At 34.0% G+C, this 26,534-nt stretch overlaps 2 protein-coding genes across 5 annotated transcripts in view; one reads left to right on the top strand and one right to left on the bottom strand.

Moving 5' to 3' along the window:
* LOC125070749 (sodium/potassium-transporting ATPase subunit alpha) overlaps nt 1–12,036 on the bottom strand; it is a 40,203-nt gene extending 28,167 nt beyond the window's left edge. For 2 of the 4 annotated variants that reach the window (XM_047680698.1, XM_047680699.1), the window contains exon 1: nt 11,993–12,022. In XM_047680698.1, coding sequence (XP_047536654.1) covers nt 11,993–12,016 — 24 coding nt within the window. In that variant the 5' untranslated portion in view covers nt 12,017–12,022. Of the gene's footprint in view, nt 1–11,992 lie in introns of all 4 variants that reach the window. The other 2 variants (XM_047680700.1, XM_047680704.1) reach the window with 2 other exon arrangements.
* A 262-nt stretch (nt 12,037–12,298) lies between these two features.
* Nucleotides 12,299–25,169, top strand: LOC125070933 (alpha-mannosidase 2). Its single transcript, XM_047680955.1, has 21 exons — nt 12,299–12,311; nt 12,542–12,778; nt 12,883–13,155; nt 14,059–14,206; nt 14,330–14,504; nt 14,878–15,179; nt 15,426–15,511; nt 15,596–15,696; nt 16,300–16,477; nt 17,305–17,489; nt 17,560–17,733; nt 18,213–18,477; nt 18,631–18,803; nt 19,089–19,307; nt 19,640–19,817; nt 21,097–21,255; nt 21,545–21,697; nt 22,146–22,268; nt 22,822–23,013; nt 23,692–23,805; nt 23,925–25,169. Exons 2-21 carry the CDS (start codon nt 12,647–12,649, stop codon nt 24,081–24,083), a joined length of 3,489 nt encoding a protein of 1,162 aa, XP_047536911.1. The 5' UTR covers nt 12,299–12,311; nt 12,542–12,646; the 3' UTR covers nt 24,084–25,169.
* Nucleotides 25,170–26,534: the final 1,365 nt, after the last annotated feature.

The raw sequence follows: 26,534 nt of genomic DNA, 5'->3' as shown, positions 1-26,534 counted from the left end.
ATGGGTTCACTAACAATCCATTATCTAACCGAAATTGCGCGTAGGTTTTGAGCATGAATGAGGTTTGTGAACTTGCAATTGTCAGTTAATACCTGTATACACTGGTTTAGAGTAAATTTTAGTATGGTACAGCACAACGCGCTCTCAATAATATATTTATTTAAGAACGTTTCTTTATATCGTGATATTAAAAGGCTAGATCGAGATTATGAACTTCCTTAGATTGGACAACAGTGAAAACGTAAGGCCATCTTCCACTGAAATCATACTATTTAAACTAAATATTTAGAGCTTATTCCACCCTACAGTTGCACGGCTGAATATTCTTCGATAAAGGATGTTCTTTCCACACGCCACATGATTGAATTTGAAAACACAACTTTACTTTACTCTGTGCAAGCCTATCTTGCCCCATCCAATCGTCATATATTTTACCTCCAAACAGCAGTACTTAATATTGTTGTGTTTCAATTTGAAAAGTGAGTCAGCCAATGTAACTACAAGCACAAGGGACAAAACACCTTAGTTGAATGAAGAAATTTCTTACGGCGTTAATTTCTATGAGCAGTTGTGACCACTTACCATCACATTGTGCAGACGGGCTACGTCATATAATCTATATTATAAAAAAGGAAGTTTTATTAGTTGAATTGAATTCGAAGTATAGTAATCATTTTATATCATTACGTATTGCTATACATTAAATATTGTCTTATAATGCTCTCAATAATATGATAATATTAAAATCCATATCCAAACAATGATGTACATGTGTATACTGATTATTGAGTGAGTAGTTAATTTATATAACTAATTTAAAGATGTCAGTGCTGAGTTCATCCTGCATGAGTTCTCTCCGTGTAAGGCATTAAACTTTCAATTAGAAAATAAGTGTAGTTTCTTATCAAAGATTTTTTCAGAAAATTAATCAAATAAAAAACATAATCCAATATCCCAAAATAATGATATTATTTAAAAATGCTTTGATGTAGGTGATTTTAACAAAAAAAATGATAAGATTCGCGCAAATTGAAGAGGAAGGCGTAAGATATTATATACATTAATCTCATCATATCTTAAGATAGCAACTGTATGCGTACAAAGTCAAGATCACAAGATTTTAATACAAGTCAGTATTGGACTAAAAATAGAAGTAATAAATACGCGACATAAAAATAACATATTTTTTAATATAAGCATTACATTTGTTTATTGGTAGTCAAAATAAAAACTACAATCGGATCACTATCTTAAAAGCACGGGTGAAAGAATTTTAGCGTTTTTTTTTTCAACCAACTCAACACGATCAAACCATTTGACGATTTGTTCGCTCGACGATCTATATATCGTAGACAAATTGCTAAATGTCGGTTTGAGAACTAGAACATTTCCCTAGTCTATATAATAATGAAACTTTTAAGTCGCGTGTACTTGTCCTATTTCGGCGATATAAATTCTGTCAATGTCAGAATAAGGACAAGATTAGTAAAATATAAATTACAATGACGTCGACGCCGACACACATGTGTAGTGTAGCTGACACCAGCGATTAATACAAAGACACCGTTAATTGCATTTAGTATCTAAAACATAGTAATGCTTTTGTAAGATTTCTAATAAAGATAAGGTTTTATGCCTGTAATAGAAAACTGACATTGGCGCTATATAAGACTCCGAGTCATTCGTAATAAACTGTATTTATTATTTTTTCGTCCTTGCTTATGAAAACTGCCTAATTTTTACTTTCGTTCAGCATAATAATATTATAAATATCGAATCTGACCTGACCCGAATAGCATTTAAATGAGCATTTTAACAGCTATTATAAATGTGATAGTGAGTTTGTTTCGATTTCACTATGAAATATTGCATACACATCGTCAGGGGCATAGAAAAGTATATGACATACGGGGTACGCAACATCTGCCCCCACGCGACCATAGAGTAGGTATAATATTAGGTATAATAATAAATATCAAAAACTTTTCACCAGATCCGTGATTAATTATCAGGTTACATCAAACAATCTCGTTATTGAGTCACAAAAAAGTATTTAATAATTTAATACCATGTGATTGCACGCGATTTAATCAATTAAACCAAATTATAATTAAATGATTGTTATCTGCAGTTAAATCTGGATTTCATTTCGGCCTTTGGACTTGTTCATTGTGTATATCTGGTATAAGTGAGATGTGAGTCAGAGGAAAGGAACAGTTAAGCCTCATCATCAGTCACCAAATTACCTAGTACTAACGCAGACTGTCAAAATGAATTAACCTTGATTTCAATTAATTTATACAACTAAAGTCTAGTAATATGGAAATGAAAACTTCGCAAGGACCAAATGATTTTCAGAGTATAGATGATGACAATATGACTATTGACAACCATTGGTCACGAATGCTTCACTACTCATTAAGCTTCGCTATAAATATACCTTGTGGTGTGAAGTGTTGTACGTTACAAAATAAAAATAAAATATTTAAAAAGCGAAACATATTTTGTACAACGTCGACGTTATCTTGATATGTAATATGTTATTTTGCAATTTTTTATTTAATTATTTGGTCGCTCGGAATATCGACAGGAAACATTTATATGGTATATTTTAATTTTTTTCAGATACATCAATTACAACAACAGCAGATTAAAACGTTATCTTGCCGAGCTATAAATTTTTTTATCTTAAACAGTCTCTTAAAAAAACTGTATAAATATTAAACATTTGTTCAGCACACTATATTCATGGATATTATATATTCAAATCTATCTATAAATATTTATTTACGAAAGGTAATTGTCACATAATGACTGCCACACATATATACATTAGAATTGACATAGCTAGTAGAAAATTATATCGAGTGAAAAAGAGCAGTTGCTACGTAAACTATGTCTACGAAGCGTCGTTGTACTGAAATATTGTGACATATTAAATTTGTTAACAAACTAACGACCACATCCAGAAGCAACGATGCTCGCATGTGTCAAAGGAGACTCGGATTGAATACATTACACTTGCGCAATGCAGCTGAATCTAGACAAAACTAATATTGCAAATTCAAAGTGCAATGAGTTCAAAGGAAACGGTGTTAATAACTACATCCTTATAAGGATTCTCTTCTGTGCTTTGATAGTTCAAATTTAATAATAAGATTAAAGATCTGAACCCTGATTCCTAAGCATTATAAATAAAAAAAAAACTGTTTTGGTTTGAAATACAAATCTTTTTTTGTATACTATTATTTCAAATAAAATCATCAAAAGCGCCAACGTTAGCAAATTCATTATAACTTCATTATTATTATTATTAACTTGAAATTTATTTTAGACTTATATCAAATGGCCTTTTGAAAACACACTTAATACTAATTACGATTTAAAATACCAATGTAGAACTTCATGAACACCTGTGTTAATTGATTTTTCAAGCATAATCACGAACCTCACGATAGATAATACCATAGGTCTAGTAACTCATTGTACCTTGTATTGTACAATAATATATAAGGATATATAAAGTAACCATTGTTATTTACTGACATACTCCGTAATTAAAATTGTGGAAAATAGTACCGGTCCGTCTCTGTAAAATCTACTTTACGAGTCGGTGGTAACATTTACAGCCTACTAGAGCCTCCTTGAATAAAGAATATTTTGTCTTTGATTTTGATAATATGTATTTATAATAATAATAATAATTAAAACAGTTTTGTAAGAAGTACCGGGTCAATATATTGTCCAATTTCCCAATCATCACAATTATTATCGAGATTTATTAATTATTTTAAATAGGTATAGAAAATTATAGAAAAGTATATGTTCAAATATGTTTTCCTCAAAATTTGAATGATGATTACTTATAGTGGAAGTTAAACCTTTTCCTCAAAATTTGAATAATGATTATAGTGGAAGTTCGACCACTGTTTAAATAAATTGCTTTAAAATTCAATTTATCCTACGTATAAAGTTGGCATACACATTTTAATACGATAATCTAATTGAGGGCATTGGAGGAACTCGGAGAATATCACTCTAACCTAACCTAAATTTGATATTGCATTATCATATAAAATTCTAGAGTATCATTTTATCTACCATTCGCTTCATGTGATGCTGTAATTACGGCACCGAGTGTCACTCAATATTCAATTAACTTGTGAAAAGGCACTCTACATATAAAACTAGCTACGCCGCACGGTTTCACCCGCGGTAAAAATATCTGCCACCGTGAGTAGCGCCATGTTACATAATAATAATTTCTAAGCAATCTCGATAAATGTTAAATAAATATTAGATAACCTAGACAATTTTTCAAATAGGATTGGTCGATCTGTGCTCTACAGACTATTTAAATTTAAATATAATATTAGTATAGCTGTATGGAAATTTCATACAGTATTATATTTTTTATTTATCAACGTAATACACAAATAATGGCCAAAAATTTTTTTATATAGTATACTAGTACATGTAATTCTATTTAAGGGTTTTGTAATGTAATGTAATAACCGCCTATGTGGGTACAGCCTACTCATCGATGTATTCTGCAGAAAAATATCAGTACTTTGTACTGTTGGAAAATGCTATAGTGATTAGTTAGTGAGCCAGTGTAACTACTGACTAGGAATATTTATGTTTCAGACACTACGTTTGGCAGCGCAGCGCATTTTAGGGTGTGGTTGCTAATTCCTACAGTTCCACTGTCTTTGAGCAAATGCGGCCATCCATCAATCATAATACCATCCATACTGTCAGGCGCCACTTTGCTATTCAGTCATTCGTCAAATTAAATTTAAAGAAAGAACTTACACTATATCAATAGTTCCATATACTTTATAGACGTAGTAAATCATATCTACATTATTTAAAAGGTTTAAACTGTAACATTTATATAATTTAGATTTAGAAGACGAACAGTATTCGAGCAGAGGGTGTTACTGAAAGTAGGTTACAGTAAGTTACAACGATAGTCTGCAGGCGTACGGGGCGCGTCGCGTCGTGTTATGTAACCTCTAAGAGTCCTGTCCTAATCAATACGGCAGCACTTGAAGTAAAGCTAATGCACGGAAAAAAGCTCACAGCGCTTGATACTCCACCTATCTTAGCATCGATCTTTTTTAACAATGGAATGGTCTACACAAAAGAAGATATCGTGAACTTTTATATCCGCTTTAAAAAAAACTTGTTCCTTTCTTACAATTTTCAATTGGAACGCTTGCTGGAAGATTGTATAATACAGCTACGCTTTTTTCTTATATTAAACATTTGATTTCTACTACAGCTCTCTCGCTACACGAAGGCGAGACTATTTCGAATTGTTATTATTTGCTGTCACAGTAATGTTTTCTGTGTCAACTGCAATATAATATTTAAGCTGTTTTGTATCCGATAACATAAATCATAACTTTCGGCTACGGTGAACATTTTGAAAAACGATCCCAGATCCTAACGATAATTATTAACAACCCAAAAACAGCTCAACAATGATATATATCAAACAATTATCAGGACGATTTTATTTAAAGACTTAATACTAAGCTACCCTTTTTGGTTAGCAACGTACGCACAAACCTATAAATCCTTTAACCCATGACCTTTCGCATCTTATAACAGAATGCTTACAGAGGCACTTTGGTATTCCCTAAAGTTTTACATAGTATTTATATCTGTTGTGTCCTCAGTATATGGAACGTCGACATACGCAAAATGGCTGATGACTGTTGAAAAATAGTGTAACAGTAAATTGTCAGTAGTTCGGACTTTGTGACTCAGCTTTGTGGGAGGCCTACGACCAGCAGTGGACGAACATGGGGCTAAGGATAATAACGATATTATAGACTTTTTTTTGGACATGTAATCCTAACGCCATACCTAATTAAAATAAACAAATTGAAGTAAACAGTTTTATTAAATTAGTCATGTCATTTCTGTTAATACAACACTCGTATACATTAAAGCGTATAGATTTCAATATTTAATACATTGTTTGTCAGTGTATTGTTTCTAACTCGACACATTGTCTTAAAGTTATTAAAAGCGTAGCAATGCTATTTTTTATATAAAACTTCCACTCTTGTTAAGATAACCGAGTCTTATAAATAAATCCCTTTTATTAATTGTACTGCTTGTTCACACCTTGTTTGTTTTATATAAAAACTTGATTAAAAAATATAGTCACGTAATGCTTACACCAACGTTTAGTGCTTGCCTTCTGCTCAAATTATTTTCCACGAGGAGTTTCCACTCAATAAACACACATGCTAAAGTATATTTAAGATAATTACATTTTTATAAAAGCATTTCATTCGATGGTGCCGCGCCCAACTCGACACCAAATTAATCTGGATAGTGAACTGACCTTCCACGACTAATTAATTCCGCTTCTCTATTTAATAGGCTCCTTCCTGATTCCCATGTACGTTATCATACATGTTATTTCTATTTCGAATTCGATAATGTTTAAATTATAAGAAAATTTTGTTATACCAGGACTATATCGATAAATGAATTAGAGTGTCGTACATTTCATTAAAAAAATCATCATATTATCTAGAAATAAAATAGTTCATTTTTATAATGGCCTAAATAAAAAAAAACGTAATCGCTATTTGTCGGTGTACGACTTCATAAAATATAACTGCCTTCAAACTGGCGCCAGTGCATCTAGCCGGCGTGCATGCGACGAGTTGCCCCGATCGATGGCGACCCCTTTACCGACCAATGCACCTAGCTGAATGCCCGGGAAAACCGACTTTGTTCTATATTATGTAACCATTTCGTATTTTAACATTACAAATCTCTGTTAAATTTAAAAATAATACCAAATATACATATGACTTTTGTCGACGGCATAAAATATACAGAGCTGAAATATGTGGTTTCAAAAATTTTGTCATAAAGCGATGAATTTATGATCGACTTAATTTTATTCAGGTTTCATTGTATAGATATATAATATTATTTATAATGAAACGAACTAAGTGCATACATCGTAATAAGAAACCTAAGATACGGAAAACAAAAAGTAGGACAGACTTGTAAGATGAGATGGTTTTGTTAAGTAATGTTGACCTGCATCGATAGGGGGATGATGGAACTAGTATTTTCTTTTCACTCTGTGTTTGTATAATCTATTTTGTATCGCGCATTAAAAGTCACTTAACACAAAGCCATAGAAACATACATTAAATACAGTTTACATTGTTCTATGTTAGTTAAAATAACATTAACACTAGTCGTCTATTTTTGTATAAAAGTAGTACAACTGTAGAGCTCCACCCTTTGCCTGTAGCATTTACTTTACGAAGAGCAATAATATCAAACATTAGTATCCATATGGTAGTACTGGATAGAATCCAGATAATATTTTGTGAATATCTACTAAAACCTGTTTGTAGTACCTAATTATAACAAAAGTGGACTAAAAATGAACTAACACTGAAATTTAAAATTCGAAACTAGCTGTAAACGAAAAATGAGCGAATTACACGCAATAATCTAAATAAGTCTTTATGTGATAGTTTAATACCTAACATTAAGAACAGGAAAGGTTCAAAACCAAATAGTTATAACAGTCAAGAAAATTAAAAAATATATTCATTTGATAATTATTTTTTAGATTTTGATTCAATACAATATTTAAAAGATAAATATTTTAGCTAATCGTATACTGTTATAACACTTAAGATCTGTAAATGTATGGAATAACGGGAGTTTTCCAAAGAACTCCAATTATAAATATACCTTCAGTAATTTTAAGACAAACATACAAGACAATTAATTTAAAGAATTGAAAATCAGAACTTCTTTCAATAATCTGAAATGTTACAGAACATCGACATCGGTAGGCGATATGAACCGATAAATTTTCATCAATTTCAGGATGTGTTTAATGTTCTTTTATTGGTAATTAATAAAAAATAAATGGGAGTTTTCGATTATTTATAATTGAGCGAGTTAGTAATTTTCTTCTGCAATTTAAATCTACGAGAAGTTACACAATTTTTCCATTGCAAAACATTGATACGATTTTAAAATGGATTAAGGTCTAAACAGGCATATAGTCGTCTCACGTTCAAATTTCTCTCGACTTTATCTCGTAAAATATGTAAGTTAAGTATGCTCAAAATTTCACGAGTTGGAGATAGACTAGAATTTGTAATTCAGCAACTCGTTGTAACCGAGGCCATCTCACTAAGAATAGCTCACGCACTGTTATGTAACCTCGCAGTTTGCCAGTACCTCTGGTACTCCAGCCGTGTTACGTAATATACGTACAAGCCTGCGTCTGGCAAGCATAAACCTTTATCGGCCTTCGTATCGTCTACGGTCTGCTTCGACTCCAATAATACATGAAATCGATTGTCTCATACCGGTAGCAGACCGACCTAATCGATTTTTATGTTCTCCGTATTTTACGATTATAATCGATTTAGTTGGTTACGTTAATATAAGTAAAGATGATAAAACCAATTTGTTTAAGCTAGCTTTAATACACTTTTAACCGAAATCATTATTCAATTCAAAAGTAATTTGTAAATACAATATTATATTCTGTCAAAGCATAAACAGAAATAGCCATTACTACATGAGTTCAGTTAAATATTTTAATTAATATTTTTAAGCAAAGTTACCTAATGATTCCATGGTACCAATAATAATAGACTTTTATATTGTGAAATAAAAATATATTTTATAGCAAGTTCGAGTCAGGTCACGCAGTTAATAGGGTTTCTTATTCACTGTCTCGAATCAAAGTTATTCATATTGAAGTCTGTAGAAATAATGTTGATTGAACATTCCATTGTAATTCTAGTGTTTGTAGGATTTTTTCATGTATGTAGGTCTAAATAAAATAAGCACATTGCATACCCTATATTTTAACCACATACCAATTTTTCAAGTACGTACATATTTTGATATTTAACGTTGACATGTTACGCAGAATTTATGTAATTAGACTTTAAATCACTATAAGAACAAGACGCAATGCGGCTTTGCCGAGAACGTCCTGAATAATATCCTCATTATGAAAGCTTTCACAACTGCGACCCGAAATGGTAATCAAACCAAATGTTTTATGACAAGCTGTTCATATTATATTCACACAAAAATTTAGATTGCATATTAAATTTGACCATTAAAGTCGACCGGATTCAGTCGCCAGCGGCTACCCACGATAGTTTTATAAGGACACGCTCTCATTCCCGACATCCTACGGGAAGTAGGACCACTTGCGTCAGCGGAGAGGACCTTAGCCCGCACTAGACGACATGTCAGACGATTACCATCAGTGGTAGAATGAAATACACCGATATAAACATTTATTAGGTTTACATGAGAAACCTCATTTTCACACGTATAACTAAAAATGTTAGAAAGAATAAAATTGAATTTTGAATTAAAATTGTAATAAAAATATTACAAAACTCACATTTGTATTCAGGTTTAAGGTTATACCTTTCGAAAAGGCTTTCAATCGAAATTAGAATCATGGGTATGAGATACATTATGGATTCTATCTTTAATATTGAGAAAGTATATTTATTGAGTATATTAAATTTGCTTGAGTTAACAAACAGAAGATTGCCGATCTTTATAAATTCATAAAGATTTATACAGAATGTTTGTATTGCATCGTCTCTTTCTATTCTCTTAGGTGTGGCCGTATTTCAACACGCGGTAGTCAGTAATAAACCTTAACAGTCATTTACTGCACACCATATATAAATATTTATAGGGCACAACACAAAGATAGCAATTGAATTAAATAATGTGTGAGCCCATCCCTAATACACAACGTCTTTTCTGAACTTTTTGTTCCATATCACGAGGCTTCGTATTCAAACAGCTAGTCACTATTTATTTTGCCCAATTAAACCATAGGTTGGAAAACGATGGCATACAACATCATCAAGTTAGTTAATATGAGAAAAATAAGTTTTTCAAGTAGTCCCGTGCATCCTGCAATGTGTAAAGAGAATCATACAATGTTAGGATGGGTTGGTAAGGTCGAGCTATTCATGTCTCGGTAATGGCCATACATTGAATCGAATACAAGTGATGGTATCTAGAAGTAATTTATTTAATTAATATGCACATTCATTATACTTTGTACTTTTATATTACTTACGTTTTAAAAGTATTAATAATTTTATTACGATATTAATGGGAATGCTATACGAAAACTTTACCTGGTGTTAACTTTATTGCGTAATAGTAAAGAAAAAAAAAGGTGGCATTAATTATTAGTTTAACCTAATATATGATTAACTATTTTATTTTAATTTAAAATACATTTCAAGACTATGTACTATTATTTGTTTAAATATTAGATCATAGGTTTAATAAAAATGTAGGTATAGCTAAGTCTAATTGCGATTTTTATTTTATACCGATAACACCGAGATCACTTCCTGTTTAACATATGCAATAACTATTAATCGAATTATTGTAATTATAAACGGAAAATATAATACTAAAAGATAGCTCTTCATAGAAGGTGAGAATATTATTAAGATGGAAATGTCCGCAATAAAATACAACCTACTCGCTCATGTGGGTATTTTTCCTATGCCGGCGAGGTAACCTTGGGCGAAGATGAGCGCGTCTTGGAGCGTGCTTGTGTCCTCTGGCACAAATGCGGATGCGCTCAATTGGCGCTGGTTCGTATCGAACCGCGCTAAACACCGTGCAAGGTACATATACTCTTTTTTTCGAAGCTGGTAAAGTTCATACAAAGAAAGACATAATTATGCTATTTTATCATTCATCATAATAATAGCCAACAATCAATAATGTCTAAGGTCATATGAAGAGCATTTGTGAAAATAGATAAAAGAAATATTCTTTCATTTAAGAACATAGAATTTATAAGCGAACACTTTTAAAAAACCTATATTTCTGAAAAACTAATTAATTCGCACCATTCTAACTGTACCATTTCCAGCATCTAAATTCCGTTCTGATACTGAGAATCTATTGACAAAAAATCTTTCAGATCTCACCCAGGATTTGCTCTAGGGAAGTTTGGTTCTGAAACCGCATGAGCTAGAAACTAGACCAGTAAAGTAAATTTTATGATCAACGTAAAACCTGAGCAGGTTACTACCGTGTCAATATACCAATAAGTTTAGTTACCACTGTTTTATATATTAAGTGAGAAGCTTGTAGGGCAAATTGTGTATGTAATGCTATTACATAAGTATTTTGGAATACATTTAAATTAGGACAAATCATTACATATTCGTATTTCTATACAAATTATATGTAAATGTTCATATGATATTTAACTGAATATTTCATTAAATAAGGCAATGTCATAACATTTTGCCCATAAAAATTATGTGCGCTGAATAAATATTTTTACTTTAAAAAATAATCTTCTGACTTAATATTTTTTGTGATAATGTGAACCAACAGTATTTTAATCAACTTGAAGACCAATGTTCAAAAGAATGATAGCAGAAGTTTAATTTGATAGGAGAAATTCATATTTAATAGTTTCGAATCAACTACGTCCAAAATAAGTAGGAATGATAAAAATCAATACTTCCGTAACCTATATACCGACTTACGTTCTAATTCGTAGTATCTAGTATATGTAGTATAATATAATTTATTCAAACCATTTTTAACATTAACAAGCCGCATTATCATTATCGCATACATGTTATGTTTAAATTAAGTTTTAAGAAATAAAATCGATACTATTATGATTTTGGAATAAGCAACATAATTCAAAAACTTATCTTCTTCTAATAAGAACTGAAGTTCCAGTCCTCTTATTCAAATTTTGGAATAAAAGCCGCTAATATTGAAAAATCGAGTAGTATTTGGAAGGGCGTGGTCTTTAGTAGATTTACTGGGTCCATAGAACTCGTTTACGTATTTATAGAAATTAAAACAATGCGTTAATCTAGTACGGACATTATCATTCAATAATACATCAAATATAGGTCGTAAATCAAAAAGAAAATTTACTTACATCGAGAGATTCCTTTGACGCCATTTTCACACACAAACAGTTTGACGTTTAATTTGTTGTTGACGTTTCGTATCAAATATTTTACAAATCGATACGTTATATGTTCGGATACATTTAATTCAAAGGGCCAAATAAAAATAAAATTATTTTCAATTAATCATGTAAAACGTCTAACGATACTAACTAGTTAGTTCGCATTATTATTAAATATTGTGAATTATTTTTAGGCAGATTGTGAAACATTTCGAAGATTGACCATTTGTCAACTGGTATAAGATGTTTGCTATTACAAGTTACAAGTTTGACATTTTCTTAAAATGTAAGCAGAACAGCCTCAGTCAAGAATAATAAATAAAATTGCAAAAAAGTTTTATTCAGATATTAAATTTTATCCGAAAAATACAGAAAAAAAGTATCTTGTTGTAAATATAGTGTATTAAGAAATATTTATATTCTAATAACTATTAAAAGTGGTTGACTATTGTGATTAAATCTTATCAGCCGGAATAATTGATAAAATTAATATTATACTGTTATCCACCTTTATAGGAGCCGTGTTCAAGTAACATAATTTTGATAATTTAACTCTAGCATGTGGCATATAATGAATGAGATTTATAAGTTTTATTGACCAAGAGAAGCCAGCAAAGCAATATGAGGATAAGAAGATTGTCTGCCTTGTTTTGGGCAACTTGTATTATAGCATTTATATTTATTCTGTATGTTGTAACAGATCTTAGTTTTAAATTGCCTAGTATAAAACCTGCAATGGTGGATCTTGAAGATGTAAGTTTTCAAAAAATATATGTCATTGTAGTCTAGTCAATAGAACAGATTTATTAAATTCATAATTTACACAAAGTAATTAATTAATTAATCGAATTTTTTAGAACAAATGGTCTTCATTTGAATCAAAGCTACGGAACATTGAAAACGAACTAAACCAGCATCATGCCGTAGTGGGAGAGATTAAAAGTGCCATGGATCAGATTGTGGAACAATCCCAGGAGTTTCACCCACCACAAATAAGACCTAAGCCCGTACAAAAAGAGATAAAAATCAGGGAATTTAAAGTTGTCGGCGATGAGCCACCAAGGATGCATAGAAAAATAAATATGTCCTACTGTCCTATTTTTCAAACATCTTCTAAAACAGATGTTCAGGTAAATTTTGTCATATTTTTTATATATAGTTACAGATTTTTGACTACACAATACTACACTAATTTAGATGTTTTTATTTGAAATAAACCAGTATTTAGATTTTATTAATTAATTAATAGAATAAGATTTAAAACCCAAACTTAGATATCTATTATATATGGAAGAGTATATTGTTGTCAGTTTATTAGCAATAAGCTAATATTTAATATTAAAAAAAAACATACAACATAGTAACAAAAAAGTTGTGTTAGGTTAATAGATAAAACTGTCCTTTTCCATGCAGTGCTAACTTATAATTGAAACAACACTCAACTAAAAATGTAATTACCTATATTTTGAAACCTATGAATGGTGTATGTTTTGTAAGTTGTCCTTAATAAAAAAAAATGAGTTATGATTTATAATACTTTGATGTTCATATATATTATATTGAGATACAAAAAATTTTATTAATATGTCATGTATTGTATTTTTCGTAATGGTAGACTAATCTAACTATACAGAACTACAAATCAACTAATTTTCACATATGTGGACTTAAGAATGACATTTGCTAATTATGTAACTATTACTATATGGAAACTATTGTGTGTGCATATATTTCGGTGTATATTATTTATGATGTCTTTATTATTTGTTAATATCTGCCTGCGTTAATTAGCTGCCTAGCCGTACATATATATTTTTATTATGTAATGTTCTTCACCTAAAGGTTATTTAAAAGATTGTTAAAACCATGATATATATATCCATGGTACATAAGGCATATCCTTATGTACCATTCCTTTTTTAATAACACAAAATAATAAAATATTATAAAATTCACAGGTAACCTTTTAGTCCTCTTGTAGTAATGAATGTGTGCAACAGAATCAACAATTTTTTTTATATTTTTTATTGCAGATGCTTTCAATGTATGACAGAATAATGTTTGATGATGTTGATGGTGGAGTGTGGAAGCAGGGGTGGAACATAGAGTATAAAGATAATCAATGGAGTAGTAAAAACAAGTTGAAGGTCTTCATAGTGCCACATTCGCACAATGATCCGGGTAAATACATTGTAAAACATCATAAATATGATATCCATATATTGGTTTGTGGCAGCAGCAGATATTTGTCATTTTATGAGAAAATACTTTTTTATCAGTATTAAAAAGCAATAAATTATACAGGGTGGATCAAGACCTTTGAGAACTATTATAAGACTCAAACAAAAGCTATATTTACAAATATGGTGGAAAAACTCAAGGAAAATGTTGGAAGGAAATTTATATGGGCAGAAACCAGTTATCTTTCATTGTGGTGGACATCTGATGCAACGGATAAGGAAAAAACTGATTTTCAAAAGTACTACTTAATTTTTTATGAATAAGTTATTTTTTGTTTATAGTTGCAGTACTTGCAGTATAGTTTTTTGTAGTGCTTTCTGGGCTTAGTATTATTTAATATCTACGATTAATTATTTTTACATAAGTGTGTTTGAAATTTTAATAAATAATCACCAGGATAACATTTTTATATCTATCCATAGATAGGAAATAAAAATCAAAATGATTCATACAGAGATATTGATCTGTTTATGATATGTTGTGTATGATAAAAGTCAAATAAGCTATGAGATCATTATGCATTATGGGGTATCAAAAATATTAATACATAGCACACATTTGATTTACAACTTTTAATATCAATTTAAGTAAATTGAACATATTTTTTTCAGCTTACTGAAATCAGGGCAAATTGAAATAGTTACTGGTGGATGGGTTATGAATGATGAAGCTAATTCCCACTGGGTATCCATTGCGCAGCAACTAACAACTGGTCATCAATGGCTACTTGATAATCTGGGTTACATAGCCAAAAATGGCTGGGCAATCGACCCATTTGGGTATTCTAGCAGTCAGCCTTACTTATTGAAGTTGACTGGACTAGAAAATTCTGTTATACAAAGAGTACATTACAGAGTGAAGAAGGAACTTGCTTTGAACAGACAACTGGAGTTTAAGTGGAGACAAATGTGGGGTAAGCAATATTTCTAGAATTTTCTATTCAACATTAGATACAAAGTGAGTTCTTATGGAATAGCACTGCAGATATCTTTCGAATGTTGCACTGTGTCGTTATAAACAAAATGAATGTGTATACCTAATTTGTGCCCTATGTAACTCAAGAATAATGTAGCTTTTTACCAGTTAAATTTTTTAGGATTGGATCATTTGTTCCCGAGATAACATATAAACAGACAAATTTTAATAATTTTTATTTCAGATGGTTCTGGAAAAACCGATATGTTCACCCACATGATGCCTTTCTATTCGTATGATGTTCCTCATACATGCGGACCAGACCCTAAGGTTTGTTTTCATATACATATTTTGTTTTAAATTTTATCAACAAGGTATTTTTGTCAAAAAAAATTAATAAATATTAATTTGCAGATCTGCTGTCAATTTGATTTTAAAAGATTGCCCGGGAATGGGGTCACTTGTCCCTGGGGATTACCACCTAGAAAGATTGTCCAGAAAAATGTTGATGAAAGGTAGAGTGAAGTTTTCCAATTATATATTTATATTTTTTCCAAGAACTTTAGAGCATCAACATATAAATGCGTAAAAACTATACTAATATAATATTATAAATGCGAAAGATAGAGTATCTTTCGCATTTATACATGTGTGTCTGTTGGTCTTTTACGGCCTAGCCACAGAATCGATTGTGATAAATGAAGCAAGCTTGAACTCCAAAGAAGGACATAGACTACTTTTTTATGCCTAACACCTGCCAACCAACCCCTAAAACGCGAGCGAAGCCGCAAGCGTCAATTAACTAATTTAATACTAGTTTTCGACCCCGACTTCGCCCGCGTGACAGGAGAAAGAATCCCACTCTCTGTCTAAATGTTTTGACGTTTGGTACCCTAAGTCCTTTTATGTACCTCAGACTGAAAATATCATGTCGATTGAGTAGTTAGTAGTAGACGTGGAAGCGTAACAAACAAACAAATAAACAAACTTTCCCATTTATAACATTGTATTTTACGTTTGCCTGCGATCTACCTACAATTTAACCTATTAAAAAAGTATTTATTTACAGTTACATTAGAGTTTTATAATTATTCATTCATCACATGTTTATGTTACAGGTCTTTCATGATCTTGGATCAATGGCGTAAAAAGGCTCAACTGTACCGTAGTAATGTAGTCCTCGTACCACTGGGCGACGATTTCCGCTACGATAGAGCGAATGAATGGGACAATCAGTACCAGAACTATGAAATGATCATTGATTACATAAACAGCAACGAGGCGTGGAATGCAGAGGTGAGTTTGTTTTATATATTAAGTTTTATTGTATCTGTAGGCGGGTAAATATTGCATTAATTCTGAGATTCGCTGGTTCTTCTTAGATCTGAGGATTCTTATTTTCCAGCTGATGGTGGATTTTTGACATATATAAGCAAATGTAATGCTTCTATATGGAATAAAGATTTTGAATTTTAATTTAAGTTCTACAACACATTGTGTCTGGAGACCCCGCTCTCCGTCGGCCTTCTTCCCCCGCCGTAAGCGTTGTAAGAATTTCCCTCGATCTAACCAAATGCAGATAAAATTGTAAGAATGTTCAATACGTATGTTTTACGATTTGAACTACTTACAATGAATAATATTTATCGTACTAAAACTATAAAAAAGATTCAGCATTAGAGAACTACTCTCTCACTAATAATCGACTTTAAAATCCCAGGGTATTGGGTACTAATAGCGATTGCGGTAGTAGTTCCCTTTTAGGGTTCAAGATGGAACATTCCCTTGTATTGAGGGCCTTTCCATTCTCTGTAGACGTGGGTATGGATCGTGCACGAATCCACCACCGCTTAAAAAGGACTATAACTTTGCTTCTAGGTCTTTCAAAATCGTTATTGCTAATGTAAAGTTGCCGTATGTTTTTTTCGGGAACAAGTTCGATCTGATCTCTCGCTAAGGCCGTCTTAGAGAAGTTCTACCCGTTATCGTTTCCATCTTGAGAGAGAGGTGACGAGTCGCTAGCTCAAAACATGAAGGAGGAAGCTGACATCTCCAACTCGAGATCTATAACGAGAATTTGTTTAACAAACGACTAACTTAGCTAACGTAATTTCACTCAACAGGTACAATTCGGCACTCTCCAAGACTACTTCAAGGCGGTGCACGAGGAAATCAAACTGGCCGACTTCCCGGTGCTGACGGGCGACTTCTTCACGTACGCCGATCGCAACCAACACTACTGGAGCGGGTACTACACGTCGCGACCTTTCTACAAAAGTATGGACCGAGCGCTGCTGGCCTACGTGCGGTGAGTTTCGAATCGGCGGAGTCGACGCCGACCGAATGCGAATCGACTACGAGCCCGTCCCCGTCCGCAGCGCGGCCGAAGTGATCACGGCGCAGGCGAGCTCGTCGCGCTCCGTGAGCTACATCACGTCGCTGCAGCTGCGCGACCGCGTGGAGCAGGCGCGGCGCGCGCTGGCGCTGTTCCAGCACCACGACGGCGTCACGGGCACGGCGCGCGACGACGTGCGCGAGGACTACGCGCGCAAGTGAGTCGAGTCGCTAAGCTTACTCTGACGGTCGTTGCTCTTTCACGGACAAACTACTGAACCGAATTTGATGAATTTGAGAAAGGACGTAGGTCGTAGGAAGGACGTACTTTTCATGCCGAATACCTGACGATCGACCCCTAAAATACGAACGATGCCGTGGGCGACAACTTGTATTATATATATGTAATTGTATTTAATTGACACAACTTGGTATTTCAAATGTTGGCAAAGAGTAACTACTGAGTTTAAAACCGGTTCTTCTCGGTAGAATCTACATTCTAAACCGATAGTAACTATACTTTTAATAATTTTGTAAAATGACGACTCAAAGGTTCTCGTAAAAGCCTACTTGAATAAAGTATTTTTGATTTTGGTCGACCGTCCCCTAACACCTAACACTTGCGCGTATGAAGATTTATATGTATGTATGTTATATACCTATGTTATGTTTTTAAATCTGTGGTTTATCTTTATAGAATGTTAACAGCCATCAAATACAGTCAATCGGCGATCCAGCAAGCGGCATACTATCTTTTGAAGCAACCTGCGATCCAGGACCAGACGCAGGAGGACGTGTACTTCGACGTGGACGATATCTGGCGGAAACACGACGAGATTCCGTCCCGGATAACTATCGCCTTAGACCTGATGTCGCCCTCGAGACGGTTGCTGTTTTATAATGCATTGGCGTTTAAGAGACACGAAATTGTGACCGTACTCGTGTCTACGCCGCACGTTGAGGTAAGATTCGTTGTTATGACAATTTTGCTATGTTTTTTTTAGTACTTTACTAAAATAAAATAAATAATTGATAAAAATTTAATCACATAAAATGATCTTATATTTAAAAATCTCAACCGTTTCAAAAGAAACCCCATTTTGTATGTTAACTAGGTCTTCGACCCCGATGGCAGCCCGATAATGGCTCAAATATCACCCGTGGTAGCTGGAGAGAAACGCCTCGGCTTCGCAGCGAACAAGTTTCAATTGTCCTTCCCGGTGGTAGTGGACGCGTTAGCGATCACCGTCTACACCGTGTCGCTGCGAGACAACATGGCCATCAATAAGTATGTGAAAAACAGTAATGTCGATTTTGTCAAGTTTTCTGCTAACAAAAAGTATATATACACATACAAAGTTGAATGAATAAAACGAAGAAGACTTTTTGGTAGTAGGGCTTTCTGCAAGCCCATCCGAGTAAGGTATAACTCACTCGCTATTTGAATCCTGTATAATTACTGGCACACCATAATTACGCCCTAAGGTGGCGCATTGGAGATGTAAGGAATGATTAAAATTAAATTACGGGCAGCGGTTTTCATAAAATAATAAAATAACGTGCACGTCCGTAGATACACGTCGTACTCGCGCGTGCGCATCTACAACGCGGACTACTGGTCGGTGGAGCTGCCCAAGATGTTCGCGGTGGAGCAGCCGGCGGCGCGGCTGGCGGACGACGTGACGCTGCAGGCCGGGAACAGCTCGCGGGTCGTCGCCACCATGAACGGGCTGCTCAAGGCCGTCGTCACGCCCGACGGGCACACCATGCCCGTCCATATGGATTTTGTCCAGTGAGTAACGTAAACATAAAAACCTTGTAATACTCGATAACGTTTATTTACATTTGCCAATTATTAAATTTACAATTCGACTGAAGATTAGGAGCTCTGTCTGTGTACATATAGCTGAGTCTTAAATTATTATTAATATGACTCGCTCGTCACCTACTGTACGTTGAAGGTATTTCATCAGAAGTCTTCACGCAAATCTCGACTACAAATATTAAAAGTTTCAAATCAACTGTATGAACATATAAATCTAAGAATATAGAATTGGCCTGTTAGAAGTAGTTTTTAATAAATAATATTATTTTAGCCATTAACCAGTTAATTAAAATTCGTAGATATGATACACAAAAAGCTCAAGATAACAACAGTGGAGCGTATCTGTTCATCCCGGACGGTCCGGCGACGCCTTTCAAATCCGACCCGTTCCCGGAGATTGTGATCACGGAAGGGCCGTTCAAAGCTACGCTATATTCAGGACTAGTGGGACCTAAAGCTGCTGAAGTATTACTTGCGGTGAGTTAGTGATACTAATTCTTATATTAAAGGTATTTTTCCTGTTATTACTCAATTTTATTTATACCGGCAATAAACTTACACTTAACTTAATATAGACTGCGTTTTTTTTATTTTAAAATAGGTAGACAGTCTGCCTACCTATTTTATTATTTTATGGCAGACAGGCACCTGATGATAAATGTAGAGGTATTTGTCGGTGTCGTGATTAGTAGTAAATTTAGTTGAATTCATAATGAGTTATTTTGAGGGCACATAGAAACAATATACTAATTATTTATAAATGTCTCGCTACTGGCCTCTCCTTATTACGAGACGGTTATTAGGAGACAGAGAAAAGGAAGGTACACATGTGGCAGATTTTCATCCGACACGCTGATTTCCTCACAATGTTTTCTTCCACCGCCGACCACGAGATGAACTATAAAGACAAATGAATTTAAACTCTATGAATATCGGAGGTGATTATTTTACTAGTAAACTATCTATAGTCTCATCGAAACTAGAATAATATTTCATTTAATCAGAATACATATTTCCATTAAGTGTCAAGATAAAACATAACAAAAAGCACTTATAATATACTTATATTTTATTGTAATTTATAACCACTTGACAATCCATGCGTAAAACAATAATTAATTCTCTCGATAGACTGCGTCTAAACGTCACGATAAGCGCACAAAGTAACCGTCATCGTATAGACACGATGAGGATAATAAATAAAGCAAATTACTGAATACAAGATATTACTATATTGTAATTAAAATGGCGGAAAAGAGTAACTACCGAGTTTCTTAGCGGTTCTTCTCGGTACAAACTGCTTTCCGAATTGGCGATAGCTTTACTTTTAATTAAACAATGTAACATGACGCTTCAAAAGTGCTTTTATGAGCCTACTTGAATAAAAAATATTTTCATTTTGTACGTCATACTGGCTCACTCACCCTTCAAACCGGAACACAACGATACTAAGTATTGCTGCTTGGCGGTAGAGTATGACATGATGAGTGGACGTTACCTTCCCAAACAGACTTATACAAAGGCAATATTAATATAAAAAAAATCTATTTCGAATATTTTTGTGCATCGTTTGCAATAAATCTCTAGTGTAACCGAAGGCACTAGGGACCTCACACCTTAGTTCACAAGGCTGGTGGCGGGATGATTAATATTTTCATGGTGGGATGGTAATTACCATCAGATGTCTCATTTGTCAGTCAGCCTACCGAATTTAAATGAAATAAATGTATTCTACAATCAAATCATCCATCCTCAGATCTCAGTGTACAACAACCCGTCGCTGCCGCACGCGGAGCTGGAGATCAGCAACACGTTGCTGATCGACCCGCAGGTGGACGACCTGGAGCTCGCGATGCGTTTCTCCACCCCCATCAAGAACGGAGACATCTTTTACACGGACCTCAATGGAATGCAGGTGAATTTCGAATTTAGCAGACTGATGAAATATATTATTGTTACCTGATACTCAAAGCCTCCGGGTAATAGCGGAGGAGGTATCCAATCATTCCGGAAGGAGCCGCGGGTCCACTTTATGAGCAAAAGTATTACCGATCGCTTTCAAACGAAATATCAGAAATTACAATCTCGTATGTCCACTTGGACTTTGTTTATAATAAAAATGGAATGCGGTTCCGATTCTATATCAAAATTCCTCACCGAACAGTCCGACCCCGTCTTCCATTACATACATATACCGCGTGCAGATGATCAAGCGCCGGTACTTCGAGAAGCTCCCGCTGCAGGCGAACTTCTACCCGCTGCCGGCGGCCGCCTTCCTGCAGGACGGCGGCGCGCGCCTCACGCTGCTCACGTCCGCGCCGCTCGGCGCCGCCGCGCTGCGCAGCGGCCAGCTGGAGGTACGCTGCGCGATACACGCCACGCGAGACTTTCTTCCTGGGCGCGCTCCCTTGCCCTTGACGCACGCGAAGACCACGAGGCGAGGGATGGGTGACATTATTGTAGGAAACGAGAAGGATAATCGATAGTTACCCTACTAGCTAACATTAAAGCGTGGCGCACGATACCCACGTTGCCGCCGTGGGCCGCGCCCCCACGAAACGGGAAGGAGTCAAAAGAAGGATACACAATTCTTATGAAAATACTGTTTCCATAAGAATTATGTACCCTTGTATATAATAACGTATACTTATAAAGACGTAGATTACACTGTAAGATTACACCATTAAGTGAATCATGGATATTGGTCATGTAAGTTTTGAAAAATCGATGCAAATGTAGAGAAACTTCCTGCCTTTGCAGTCGGTTAATAAGTAAACGTGTACTTCATAAATGATCCGTTCTCAGGTGATGCAGGATCGCCGCCTCAGCCGCGACGACAACCGCGGCCTCAACCAGGGCGTGCTGGACAACGTGCGCACCCGACACACCTTCCGCCTGCTGCTCGAGCGCGTCCCACAAGTCTGCGCGGTACTGACACGCGATGATGCGAGATTCCGGCCCAAAGTGCTCTGTCTATTCCTTCATTCTCATAATCCGATGGGACGAACCTGACATGACCTTGAGGAGATCAGCCACAGGACCGACTTGTAGCTTTACTTGATTTCTAAGGCACAAATCCCGTGAAAGTTGTGGCAGTGGCAGCTTGCAGACTTCGAGCTCCTACTGAGAAATTCTCGTTAAAAAAACCCTTCTTGATAACTTGTCATTGACCCGACCAGGGACTTGGGGGATTTGTGCCCTTTTTAGCTAGAAGCTCGACAATCGACCAGTGAAACTTTACATTTCTAATACTTGGCTTGATACTATTTACCATAGAGCACTTTGGCATCAGTGACTGTTATTCGAATAAAATAATTAATTTAAAGTTTGATAAAATTTCGTTTCATATATAATTCATTATTATATGACACGAAATTTATATGTATTAGCCCGTTTTGAATATGTAAAGTATTTTATAATGGATTTGAAGCAATTCAAGGTCAACTAAAAAGTATAATATGTAACGTTTGTTATTTCCCAGTCGAAATCCCCCGAGCAGACGAGCGAGTACCTGACGCTGGGCGCGCACGTGTCGCAGCAGATGTTGCTGCAGCCGCTGATCACGATGCACTACAGCGCCAACGAGAACTCGCCGCGGCCCTCGTACTCCCGCTCCCTCGTCAGCGCTCCGGACGTCGTGTTGGCAGCTTTCCACTCTCATATAGCGGCCAAAGTGAGTTACACTTTCTTTGTAGTTATACATTAACTTCCACGTAGATTCGTGACATTGGGCATATATGGCCAATTATATATTTATTTATTTAATTAGTTGGTAATCATAATAACTTTTTATGAAAGTATTAACTACATATAAATAAGGAATTTGCTTATTTCTCCTGAGCTATCTATCTTAATTTTTTTTATTAATATCGCCATATTTTATTATATCCTAGAAAACCATCAGCTTAATTTTGCAATATCTTCACAAAATCTATACATATAATAAAATTGGAGTGTCTCTTTGTAATATTAAAATAACCGCTTTTTACTAAATGTATATGTATTATATAATATAATATGCATACACGGTACATATACAAAAATAACATTTTTTACAATTTTTGTCTGTCTGTTTGTTACGGCTAATCTCCGGAACGGCTAGACTGTTGTCGTTTTTGTCGGGACTTACCCTGGCTGATAGCTGATGTAATAAGGAGTCACTTAGGCTACTTTTATTCTAGAATTATATATAAAATAATAATAAAGTCACGCAAGCAAAGCCAACGTGTATGTCTTTTACTATCTTTCTGAGGCCAAAATCATAAATTATCGTAGTCTCATTTTTGACTAATTATGTTTTTAAATAAATATTCTTTATCCCTAAATAATATACAACTTTTTTTTAATCCAGAATAAAGACGGCGCCACACACCACGGCATGGGTATGACCTTCCAGCGAGTACATTTGGACACTTGCTACGGCAACAAGGCGGTTGAGAAGTGGTATCCACTTAGCGAGGGACAGGTACAATATTCTTAATTACTTGAATTTAATCCTTTCCTTTAAGATGTGTAAAATGTCAAATTTATTTAAGCTATTGGCCTTAATACTGTGTTTTTAATAAATAAATTTTAATTTTCCAGATACCATTGACAGATATGGTGGACGTACAGCAAGACCAGATATTCGATAGTTCTTTGACATTCGTCCACGTAAGGAACCCGGTACCAGAAGCATTTATCGCGCTATGTCCGATGGAAATACGATCTGTCTTCATCAATCAAACGTTAAAACGCGCCTAAAACTTAATTAGTAACAAATACTATTCAATGGATAAGGTGTAAATTATTGTACCAAATTTTAGACAATGTTTATTATATACTTAAAAACAAAATTAGAGAGAAAATAAGACAAACAATTTTAAATTAATCTCATTCTTAAATTCACATCTGTTATTTAAGTACGTGCTTATATAAGTATAGAAAATATTACTTATTGTTGATGTAATCTTGGAATGTTCTTAATAATAACGTATATAGTCTATTCCAATCACAAAAGGTCGTAAGTTACATAAACAACATTTGACATTAAATTGACGCGATATCATTGGTTGATAGGTTGAATTGTCTATGTCATTAATTATTTGAAAAATGGCGTTTTGAACGTCTACAAACTGTTGTCGGAATTTTGGAAGTAAAATTAAAGCTGACATTAATAGTTAGTGGATTCTTGTCGTAATATAAATAAATATATATTATTCGAGAACAGTTAGTAGTGTGCAATATAGCTGAGCTGCAAATCGCGTGACATACGTAAATATAAGGTTTGTTAATCTTTAATCCTTCTTCGATCGGAATAGACTATACCAAGTAGTGGTTCTGTATAAAGCGACTTAAATCAATTTACAATTATTACTAGAAATTAACTTTAATATGCCACATCTATATACTTCTGTACTTGTACTAACGCACAATAGATCAAATCATTATATAATATATAAATCACTCACACATTTAATGAATTTGTATATATAATAATATATTCAAATTAAACTAATTTTAATAGTAAAATTAATACTGTATGTAACACGTCCATAGACACAATAATAATTTATTTTATTTTATGTTGTTATATTCTTTCGTTATTTTTTTGCATATTATAAGACGGCATAATATTTCGCTATAATAATTATTAAAATATGTACTATATTTATAACAATCGTATGTATTATATTTATAACTAATCCGAATTTTTCATCAGTATCTATCATATATGCTTAAAGATTATCTTGTAAGATAGTGGATAAATTTCATTATTGTTACTAATGGGCTATTTGACTGGTTTTTAAAATACACTTTATACTGTTAAGTAGAGGTTAAGGAACCCAGTAAAAGTTGTGTTTTTTAATTCTAGTACATATTTGCTGAAAAATGTAAAATTAAAAATTCAATATTTAAATAGCGCGCGAAAACGCTACTTAGACAATATGGCGCTGCAATGGGGTCGGTGACGTCACGTGCCTATATTGTAATTTGTGACGCATATAATCCACATACAGTAGGTGAACGAGGTTATCAAGCAAGTGACTTCATCATAAGCCCGACCAGGAGCGTTTTGTGTCACGTGACAAACGTTAAAAAAATGCATATTTATTTATAGATTTTTGCATAAATTAAATATTAGTTTCAACTTTCGTTAATAAATAACCATTTTTAAACTAATAATATATAGTGATTACAATAATTGACACTTTATTTTTCGCATTGTCAAATAGCCTATTCAAATAAAGAGTTGTTCTATCCACGAATAATTTGTAATACTGTGTCTTTCACTTGTCTTGTCACGAGATACATCTTATATCTCGTGATTGGTTACACCTTGCCGGTGTTAGACGTTTATTTAAAATTGTTATAGTCCCACTGTCTTCGAACGAAGGTGACACTTTAACATCAGATGGAACATCTCGTTCCGAAATAATTCAGATAAATTGAATTATTACTAATGTTTGATCTCTTTATCTTTATAGATCACAATCTTATTGTTTTGTTATGAAATGTAATGTTAAGATAATTTTTCTCTTAATTTGATTCATTTGGCCAAGTGCCAAGATTGAATTTAATCACAAGTCTGGATAATGTTATATTGTTTCCTTATTTTGTTTTATAAATTTTCAAATAAAATATAATACTTGTATATATTATAGTTTCGACATGTACTTGATACTTTGTAAATATAAATTAAATATAACAAATGTTTCATTTAAATGAAATCATCTCACATCGACACAGGTAAAACGAAGGTAATAAAAATATTAAAAAAACAGACACATCAAAAGCGCCTTTTTGAATATTCGAGGAATTTCATGTAAAAAATATACCAGCCCTAACGAATCTTATTAAAATAAAACTTACTAGTCATAGGCGGATGAGAGACAGGTTGTCTCGCTTTCGCGCCTTTTTCCGTCACTCGATTGTCTGCGTGATTTTTTTTATAAATACGTTTCGTAATGTGTTAATACTACGTTCTTAGCCGAGGTACGATCTCATAGAAGACACCCTCAGGACGAATGTTACCCGGAGCCCGACAGGGCTCAAACTTCAAGTCTGTGCCTCCACGTCCGGTGACGCTGTAAACTCCAGTAGGGCCAACAGCAAAACGACACACAGACACAAAGCCGACTCGTTTATTTTGTTCGCGCATCGCGGAGATAAGTAGTGTGTGACAGTACGTCGTTATGTTAAAAGATTCCAGCG

Source organism: Vanessa atalanta, chromosome 18 (genome assembly GCF_905147765.1).
Source record: "Vanessa atalanta chromosome 18, ilVanAtal1.2, whole genome shotgun sequence".
NCBI lineage: Eukaryota > Metazoa > Arthropoda > Insecta > Lepidoptera > Nymphalidae > Vanessa > Vanessa atalanta.
This window is presented reverse-complemented; position numbering and strand designations above follow the sequence as displayed.

Coding starts and splice junctions, on each gene's coding strand:
- LOC125070933 (XM_047680955.1), top strand. CDS start 12,647: ATGAGGATAAGAAGATTGTCTGCCTTGTTTTGGGCAACTTGTATTATA. Junction 17,490..17,559: donor GCGCTGCTGGCCTACGTGCG/GTGAGTTTCGAA, acceptor CCCCGTCCGCAG/CGCGGCCGAAGTGATCACGG. Junction 19,308..19,639: donor GTCCATATGGATTTTGTCCA/GTGAGTAACGTA, acceptor TAAAATTCGTAG/ATATGATACACAAAAAGCTC.